This window comes from Mustela erminea, chromosome X (genome assembly GCF_009829155.1).
Source record: "Mustela erminea isolate mMusErm1 chromosome X, mMusErm1.Pri, whole genome shotgun sequence".
Lineage (NCBI taxonomy): Eukaryota > Metazoa > Chordata > Mammalia > Carnivora > Mustelidae > Mustela > Mustela erminea.
The window spans coordinates 92,261,474-92,271,655 of NC_045635.1; the positions used below are offsets into that span (position 1 = coordinate 92,261,474).

General features: G+C 46.6%; 1 protein-coding gene across 6 annotated transcripts in view; it reads right to left on the minus strand.

Moving 5' to 3' along the window:
* The window catches only part of CHRDL1 (chordin like 1), a 120,845-nt gene extending 111,248 nt beyond the window's left edge, over nt 1-9,597 (minus strand). For 4 of the 6 annotated variants that reach the window (XM_032331186.1, XM_032331183.1, XM_032331185.1 and 1 more), the window contains exons 1-2: nt 9,137-9,597; nt 5,470-5,621 (exon numbers count right to left, since the gene is read on the minus strand). In XM_032331186.1, the coding sequence (XP_032187077.1) occupies nt 5,470-5,621; nt 9,137-9,288 (304 nt within the window). In that variant the 5' untranslated portion in view covers nt 9,289-9,597. The remainder of the gene's footprint in view (nt 1-5,469; nt 5,622-9,136) is intronic. The other 2 variants (XM_032331188.1, XM_032331184.1) reach the window with 1 other exon arrangement.
* Nucleotides 9,598-10,182: the final 585 nt, after the last annotated feature.

The window sequence follows — 10,182 nt, forward strand, 5'->3', positions numbered from 1 at the left end:
GCTGCCTTCAGCTGAGGTCATGATCTGAGGTCCTGGGATCGAGTCCCGCATCGGGCTCTCTGCTCAGCAGGGAGCCTGCTTTCCTCTCTCTCTCTGCCTGCCTCTCTGACTACTTGTGATTTCTCTCTGTCAAATAAATAAATAAAATCTTAAAAAAAATATTAGCTTGCAGCTATTCTTTCATATATAGCCTGTACCTAATCTTTTTTTAGAAGAAGCCAGGCTATAAATCTTAAAGGAATAACACTCTTTTCAATGACCTTGGGACAGTGATAAAAGTCCAGGTGTGCTTCAAGGTCCCCAAGCCAGAACCTCATTTTCCCTCGTCCCACCTCCTCAGTGCCTACTCTGGCATCCTTTACTTTGCCGTCCAGTGAGCAAGAATTCTCAGCTTACATAGAGAGAATCCTTCATTCAGAGAGCATGAATGACTCAACCGATACCACATAGCAAGCAACAGAACTGACCAGAAACCAGGTCTCCTGCCTTAAAGCACAGTACTCTTTCCATTAGACTCTGAGGACATTCCAATCCTACTGAGAAGTCAGGGAAATCTAAGAAGCATGGACACAGAGGCACATATTTTTAACCTTCCTCACAAATTTCCTTTGGCTTAGCTTCTTCAGGTTCCTGAATAACGTTCATGCTAGTCCCTTTTAACTCCCCAGTAGTATACCGCCTCTCCTAGGAATTCTGGTTACAAAGTTCTTTATTCATTCACTTGGATCACCCCTTATGTGGTAAGTGGCTGCCCTAAGCAAAGGAATGGGCTTAGGGCCCATTCAAGAGCATGAACTTGCTTCCCTTAGAGAACTGCTAGAAGCAAACTAGTGTCATGAACAGAACACTGAATTTGAGGACCTGGGGTTTGGATCTAAGCTGACTCCAGAGCCTCCACTCCCAACCCCACATAAAAAAAAAAATCATTAAGATTGACTTTGTGGGGCACCTGGGTGGCTAGTGGGTTAAATGTCTGCTTTAGCTCAGGTCATGATCTCAGGGTCCTGGGATTGAGTCCTGTATCAGGTTCCCCATTCAGCAGAGAGCCTGCTTCTCCCTCTCCCTCTGCTTCTCTCCCCGCTCATACTCTCTCTCAAATAAATAAAATCTTTTTTAAAAAAGAAGAATGTACTTTACAAAACATAAAGGTGTCCAAAGTTGAGGTGTTCTCCCTTTCATCTACTTCCACCTACAAGAGCCTCTAAGACGTAAAGCAATCTATTCTTTTGCTTGCAATTCTTTCTGCCATCCAATAATCACCTCAAATGTCCAAGCAAGAAGCTAGAAGAGGAAAACTCAAGCCTGTCTGGTTTGTTTGCGTGACAGAAGCTCAGTGTAGGCTCCGTAACAGGTTTGTTTTCAGCCAGATACTGGAAGCTTTTCTCCTGAGAAAAAATAAGTGAAAAAATAAGATTCTAGTCTCCTGGAAGATCCAGCTAACACGTTGTCCAGCAGGAACAGATTCCACGAAATACACGGACAATCCCTCTCCCCAGAACCTTTTCCAGACCTGGCCCAGCCTGGTCCTTTGGAAATACATAACTGAATATTCCTCACAACTCACTTGTTCCACCTCACTTTAATCCATCATTCATTAACCACGTTAGAACTGCCAAAAGAGGCAAACTCTTCAGTGTGCCTGTCCCATATTTGCATGAATTATCATGCACTGAATGTTACGCTCCTTTGAACTTCAAAAGAGCTTCCTGGCCTCTTTGACTACAACTTCAACAACAAAGCATAATGGAGTTCCTGAAAGAATCCCCCTCCTCCCCAACCCCCCAGCCACCTCCGCTTCGGACTTCAAACCTTGTTGCTTCTGGACAGTAACAGACTTTTCTATAAGCCACACATGGCTCTGTCATCCATTGCAATGCGCCATCAGGACTCCCTAGGTTCCAGAAGCCCACTTGTCTCCTGGGAGAGCAACATAACTAACAGCTAACTGGCTACTAGCAAGTGGCAGCCCTTCCTTTCCTTGTGAAAACAGCCTTCTGCAAATATGGCCTTTTCTCCAGACCTCTGCATATACCACACCATCTGAGTGAGCCTCTTTGACCAAATGGCATGCCCACCTCCTTCTACCCTGACGCCCAAGACAGGAGAGCGAACAGACTGCAGTGTGTGCATTGATAGAGGAGCTTCTACTGAAATCAACCCATAAAGGGTCAAACCCTTGTGTAAAATGGCATCAGACAGCAAGGAGAGACATGACAGTGTATTACCTTTACACTTCTAGGTTTCCCGGAGTTTTCCCAGATTTTTATCCCCGTCATAAAAGTCATACTTGCCAAATGTGGAAACTCCAGAATAAACAAGCACAGAGATGAGCAAAAAGAAGTCATGAGCCTATCATCCACAGATTAAAAAAAAAAATTAGCTCCCCAATGAACACTATTCATGACTATAAATTTTAGATGGAATAGAGAACTCTGGGTAAAACCCCACATTATGGAAGCAGTAGAAAAAAATATTACAGAGTGAGCGGTAAGGACCTCCCTGGGAAGAAGAAATTTCGGAGCCATAAGGGAAATAAATAACTGATCTGACGACACCAACACTTAAAACCTCCCCATGGGCAAATCCATCTTAAAGTTTAAAGCAAAGCACAGATGGGAAAAATAGTATTTTAAATACAAAAGGTCACTAACAAGTTTCGATATAACAAAATGTTCATAAGTAAGTTCTTACCGACCACAAAGGCAAGCAACCTAACTGCAAAATGGGCCAGTCACTGAAGAAATTCAATTGGATCAAAACGAATTGCAAAGATATGCCAGTAGTAGGAAAATACCACAGCAAAGCTGTAGCATGATTTCCCCCCATTAAATGGGCCACAAGATACAAAGATTAATTATACTTTTAGTAAAGGAGGTTGAGAAGGACCCTCAGACAGTGGAAGTATAAATGGATGCAACACATTCTGGAGGATAATTTGACAGTGCTCACCAAGGTGAAAACCCAACATCCACTCTGACCAAATGATTCCTCAAAAATACTTGCCTAATTGCCCAAAAGGTATTCGTCAACACCTTATTTTTCATAGCAAAAACTGGAAACAACCTCAATATAAATAACTAGCGACCGGTTAATTAAGTCATGGCACACTTATACGACGGGAAGCTATACAGGCATGAGAAAGAATATGGCACAGTTATACAGCAGGTCTGTGACATGAAGGAGGCCCCAGACACACATCTGAATAAAAGTTATAGAAAATACATGTCGTACCCCATCTTCGTAAAAGAAAAAAAAAATACGTGTGTTTTTGGACACAGAGAAAAGAGTTTAGAAGATCACATAGCAAACTATTAGTAATGGCTACTGCCCCTGGGAAGGGGATGGGTAGCTGAGGGACGAACTTTCTTTATAAAGCCCAGATACTTTCAGATTGTTTTGGACCACGAGTATAATAAATTTTAAAATTTAAGAAAATTAAAAAGGACTTAATTAAGCATTTCATGGGGCTCTCAAACTTATGATATGCACTGTTTTTAAAGGTAGCATGAGAGTATGTTACATACATCGTTTATGTAACCAACCCCAAGTGGACGGGCATTTCTACTGCTTCTGACTTTTCCCTATTAGAGCTGCAGTATACATCTCCGTGCATACCTTGTATGTATGCATGTGTGTGTGTGCATCTGTATGTATCAAGGCAACATACAGAGGGCATATGCTTTGAGATTTCCCCTTGAGTGGAGATAACTTAGCACATGTCCTCAAGACAGTTAGCTTGGGCATGGCCACACAGAATGACCCTGAACCGCTCATTCGGAGAACAACCATACCCTTAGCCTCATCATCTGACTATATCCCAGAAACACTAGAAGAGAACTGGGGGGGTCTAGGCCATCTACTATATAATCATTTTGACACCAACAGAATATTAAAAGGGCTTGGGACAAATTCATGGGCAGGAAGGGCCTGTAAATATTTTTGAAGTCCTATTTTTCTTTGGTTTGTCAATTAAGCTCAAGATTGCGTGGACAGTAATCTTCCAGTCTTCATACCTATGGAAGACTTCCCAGAAGAGATGGTCTTCCAAGAGTTGCAAGCTTTCCCTTATCAAGCCATCAGTAACAGTTTCTTCCTAAGAGAGCAAGGATCTTGGGCCCAGCTGGGTTGTAACAGGAGCTGAGGATGAATGGACAACTTTCCTATCACAGCCACTCAAAGGAGAGTTTTCTGGCAGAAGGAGGTCATTTGAGGGAAACAGGAGAGAGAGAGAGAGAGAGAGAGAGACTGATTCAGAGTTTCTTTGCTGAAACCTGGGCCCTGTGAGACTTCTTCTCATGTCCCCATCAAGCTAGATATCACCACAGGTCACTTGTGCTCAGAAGCCTAATCAAAAGCACCCTTTCTCCCGGGAAGAAGACAGAGAGGACTATGAAAAGCACAGGGGGACAGAAACACACGTCATGGTGGAATGGATTTGGCACCGTTCTCCTGTCAGCAAGCCTCACGCCGGCTATAGTCGACTTCCGCTGATCAAGGAGATAAATGTTTCCGTGATGGGCTTCAGATGCTGCTGCAGCTCCTACCAAGAAGATTTTCACAGTTCCTCCTCATGAATAAGTTCAGTGGAGCAGAGAATGCCCTTCTTGGCCTGTCTCCATTTTGTGCTTCTTTTGATGCAGCCCAAGAGGGGAACCCGAGCAATGGCTTTTCCTTCCAATTGAGAGCAAGCGTGCATCCCAGAGAGGCCTACAAGCGGCCCCAAGAAGGTGAGGCTCGTACTTTCAGCAGAAAGCTCCTAACAAGAGCAGCGATGTCAACAGTTACACATCAATCTCCCAAACGTGGGTAATTATACCCCCTTCCTGTCACTCGGCTTTCTCCAATGTGTTAGCCCATCACACGGATCGCTGACTTTCTAGAAATATTCCCTGGCTTTGCGGGGACGTTCTTTCAATAAACAGCATCCAATTTGCTCATGGTCCCTGGAATCTCAATTTCCTCAAAGGATTTTTCATCTGAATCCAGTTCATGTGAAGGTTTTTTCCTTCTTCGTTTTGTGGCATAAGGGAATAGGCAGAGCCTGCCTTACTTTTTTTTCTTTTTTTTTTTTCTTTTCTGTGTTATTCTTTTTCATAAACTGAAAACCTCTGCTGAAGAGTCTGAAATTTGGGAAAAAATCCAGCTCATCTGTCAGATATTTCTAGAGTTACGTAAAATGGAATGAGATTTGTACAGTTTAGAACAGGAAAGGGAAAATAGGCTAATGTGTCATGTGTTCTAGGAGATGAAAACTATATGAAAATCAGAAAAACAACCCTAAATTTAGTTGGCCCGATGCAGAGCTCCCATTCTTTTATCAACTCACGCATAAGTCAGTAACATTCACTTTCTTCTCTTAGAACAATTGTATGGCCACATTTGGACTAAATCACAATCCCTACAGATTATAAGCACATTTGCAAAGAAATTACAAGAAAGTATCATGTTTTTTAATCTCAAGACACTTACGTTTTACTTGCTCTGTTTTGCTTCCTTCTAGGAAAAGAAAGAACAGCAACAAGGAGAAGATATATTTCACACCTCCCATTTTCCACTTCTTTCTCATCTTCGCCACTGCAAAAGGCCACTCAAAACTTTCAGGGCCTGGTGTATTGAAGCTGCTGAGAAGAAAGCAGAAAAAAAAAAAGACGTAGGTTCTCAGAAACTGATGGAGATCACCCATGCCTAAACTTTTGACTCACCAGGGGGGAAAAATGCTGGAGAATTTATGTTAAGTGTAGGCACTGTTTTCCTGTGTGAGAAAGAGCACTTGCCTCTCCTGTCTTGCAAAGATTGCGGTGGCGGGGGGGTGGGTGGGAATTCAAGCAGATGAGCATGCATTCCTATCCAATGCTAAGGCCAAAATCCTTATAGACATATCATAGGAAAATAAAAAATTTTGAAATCATCCTTTCTAACAGAATTAGAGTTGATTTCTCAAGAGATTTTTCTTCAGGAGAAAAGGGAAATGGGTTTGCAAAATGGGTCCTTTGACAACAAAGATAAAAATAATAGGCATGGGACCCAAACAATTTCTTTCTTTCTTTTTTAAAGATTTTACTTATTTATTTGACAGACAGAGATCACAAGGAGGCAGAGAGGCAGGCAGAGACAGAGGAGGAAGCAGGCTCCCCGCCGAGCAGAGAGCCTGATACGGGGCTCAATCCCAGGACCCTGAGATCATGACCTGAGCCAAAGGCGGAGGCTTTAACCCACTGAGCCACCCAGGCGCCCACAAACAATTTCTGAAATGCAAGTTAACTCATCTTAGCTTCAAGACTACTGCTACTATTAATCCTTCAGGGAGGAGGGGTAAATCAGTCAATGTTTCTCCTGCATCTTCTAAGAGATCTATAAAGATCTACAGTTCAGTTACTTTTGTTGGAAAACATGGATGTAGTTAGCAAATGGATACAATTAAACACCTTGACGGGTCAGACATATTGCTCTCACATGAAGTCCACTGCAAAACGGAAGGGACATTAGGCCAATTTATATAGACAATGTTTTCGCACTGCACCACCATGCAGAAGACCATCAAAGCAACTACAATTCTTTAAAGTGTGAGACTTGCATTTCTTGTCTAAGGAGTGGAAATCTTAAGCCGTTTGAGCCTTAGAACACAGAAGGTTTGCTATCGCTCAGGACCAGCTGCAGGTCATTTCCATAGACTTTAGAATTTGTAAAACCCATCCAGTGGATGGCTAGAAAACATTTAAATGTTCAAGACACTTCAAATTTCAATCTAGGGTTAACCCCAAATGGGAACTGAGCACATTGATGGTTTCTGAAGGGCCAACCTAAATATTGAGTATAAAGAGCTGCCAAAAAGGCAAGATGATCCTTCCTGCTCCTTAAACAAGGGCCAAATTTCGTAGGACACGTTCCTAGCCTCCTGAAAGCATCGTTCTGACATCTTGGTCCCCGCTGTAAGCTTGTGGTCCAGCTTTAATCGCTCAGCACGTCTCTGTCCTCTGAGAGCTACCAGGTCCCCCTGAAGCAAACCAACAGAGCTACTCACCCCAGCGAGGTTCTATCTGAGCCTACTTTAATAAGCTTATCCCCCAAGCCTTCGAGTGAGAAAGACTTTCTAACTGCTGAAATCCAATTTATCACAATCACATACGGATCTCAGGGGGTATTTTTTGAAACCACAGTTTTCGGGTCTCCCCATGCAAGAACCAACAGGGCTGTTTTTCTTGTACAATGGTTGGGCGATTCGGTGAACAGTAGCATTGCTTCATAACTCAAGCTGGCAAGAAAACGGCTCTCAGAATTTTTTTGCTTTTCTTGGGTCCCAACTGATGTTATGAGCAAATAGAAAAGTTGGTGACGAGAGAGCAATTAATCTCTTTTGGCGTTTCTGTCGTCTGCGTGGCCTCCCAGGCTGTGATGGAGAACATCAGAAAATGAATCGCTTTACAAATATTCACTTTTGATTTACAAGATCTGAAGTCCTGTCTTTGTATTCTGTGCAGAAATATAAACTGAGAAGAATTCCCTCCCCAGGACTCCTCCCCGTTCAATGTCGCCTGATCCCTGTAACTTTTTCTTTTGGGGGAGGGAGGTGGTTTCAAGGCATTTGTTCGGACGGCATCAAAAAACCTAAGCAAGCATTGCTCAGCAAACATGCCGACTCTTATACTTGCAAAGAGCCAAACTGTCCTTAATTTTTCAAATTATACTTTGACCCAGTTAACTGGAGTTATTTCTGCATTAACTCTCTGCTTCACTCGGGCTGTTGTGCTATTGAACTTGCACTGACTCTCTTACAGGTTACTTAGAAAAGTAGCCCACAGACATGTTTTGGGGGATCTAGCCCCCACCCAAGAAAGCAAGTAAGAACACAAAATCCTGCAACTAACACTGGGAGGGGGCCGGGGGGCCTTACAGAAGAACAAGAAACATGTCAGAACCTAAAGAAGTATATCCATTAAGGAACCTCTATGAAACAAGCATTCACAGAGTTCATTTGCAGCAAGCAAAGGGACTGAAGTCTCCTTGCCCGGCTGGAATCACAAGGTAATCTGGGCCATCAAGTGTCAGAAGTCCGGACCTTCTCAGAAGAGGTCTCCTGGGTAGAAGAGAACCAAAGAGACATTCCCAAAGGCTGGCTAAGGGATGAGCACAGCAGCCAGTTCTTCACTGCCCACAATGTCTCTTTAATCCTCCCAAGAGGCTTGACTGCCCTTGTAAACTCACATTTGCTGTCTTCTGTGGGTCAGCCCCGGGGGTAGTGATTCTCTCTGGGCCAAACAACAAGAAGACACTGGGGTCTCAGGCACACGCCCATCCACTGAGATCCACTCCTCACTCCACCACCCAACAAGAAAAGCTCCGTTCACTGGTGGTGGGTGGCTACTGAGAAAATGGCAGTTCTAGCCAGGGGTGTCTCTAATCAGAGTCAGTGCTTTCACTGCCGCTTATGAGTGACAAACAATGCCTTACATTTGGCTTACAAAACACCTTGCTAGCCATCATTTCGTTTTATTCCCCACAACTGCACCTTCAAAACGGGCACCCTGGAGCCCCGAGAACTCAACTGCCCATTCTCACAGTGGCAGGGCCAGCCGGGAGGGTCTGAAAGGCAGGCTTTCCAGGCCCTAAGCTCTGGCAGTACGGTGCTGCTTCCTGAGTCCAGCATCACAAGCTCTGACCCCAGTGGTCTGGGCCGGAAAAGGAGACAGATGTCCAGAGGGTAGAGGAGCCTCTTGCCTCGGCTACCCTGTTTCATTAACTTAGCACAGATTAATCACCCGCAGGTCCAGGGCACTTCAGCAAGCGAGAAAAAAAAGCCTCTCGGGACACAGGCAGTAACTAAGGGGACTGCAGAAGCTAGCCAAGTGGCCTCCCCCGGGCGCTAGAGCCTGGAGATAAGCAAGCCCAGCAGGGAGTGGCAAGTGGTGAGTTCAAATCCAAGGTCCCTAACCTGCCCGGGTAGGGCGCCTGGCAGCCCACCTCCAACCTGGCCCCTGGCAGCTGGACCCGAGAGCAGCGAGTTGGGGTGGCAGGTCTGGGGAGAGCGGGGCGCGGGGGGGGGCGTTCAGGGGCGGCTGGAGCCAACAGAAGACACCCCACCTGTGCAAAAGCTGGAAAGGAAGGTAGGGGGATCGGACATCGGGCACTGCTCACTGACCTGGCCACTGGCCCGCTCCGTCTTCCACGCGTGCACGCGCTCCAAGCTCCCCGGGGCGCTCCTCCGAGGTCTGGGGCTCGCAGGTTGTGGCGAGAGCTAGAGTGCGCGCGAGGGGGGAGGGAGGACTCAAAAGTGGGTGGGAGGAAAAACATCACCGCCCTCACACCACGAGGGAGCAGTGGCTCGCTAAGCTCCCGGGGGCAGAGCTTAGGCGCGGGCGCGGCGGCCCGGGGCCACCTGCCCGCCCGCTGCCCGCCGCCCGCCGTCCGCTCCCCACTTGGCCGGAGAGGCCAGCCGCCCGGCGCAGGCGGGAAGTCCGCGGGCACGCAGCAGCCGCCAGCCCGCAGCCCGGTCTCCGCCCCGGCACAGCGGCTTTCCTCCTGCTCTGCGGGCCCCAAAGTTAAGAAATCGGGAGAAAGTGTGAGGCTCAGCCGGCGACTTTCCCATCACGCAGCGCCCCCACTGCACCCCCCTCCTCTGGCTAAGCCGGCGTTGGGGTCTTAAAGGGACCGCACCTCTCCTCCAGCCCCTCCTCCCCCTCAGCGCTGGAATGCACCTAGGAGCTCCCCATCCCTCGGGCGGGAGCTGGAAACCCCGGCTACCCTCTGACCTCCCTGTCTGGAAGCCCGCAACCCTTTTCCTCCTGCGCAGGGCCCCTCTGAGTGCACCTGGTCCGGTCCTGAGCCGCTGCGCTGAACGCAGGAGGAGCTGGTCTCTAAAACTATGCCCCAGCAAGCTGCTTATCATTTCGGGGACGTTTCCCAAATCTACACCGGGGCTTGAAAAGTGGCAAAGTGTTGGTGTCCTTACACGCGGGGGGGTTGGGGGGAGGACATGGGTGTCTGTATGAAGGGAGAAGGGGTGATTTAGAAATCTGCTTCCTCCCTGTGCCCCCATGAAAAGGGCATTTACCTTTAAGGGTCTTGAAGAAAACTTGGAGTGCCCCACCACAGCCGACACTGTTCTAGCAGTCTCTGGGATTCTGAGTTGGACCAGGAACCCAGCCTTAAAATCACAATAGCACTGCGTCTAGTGCAAAGGTGTTT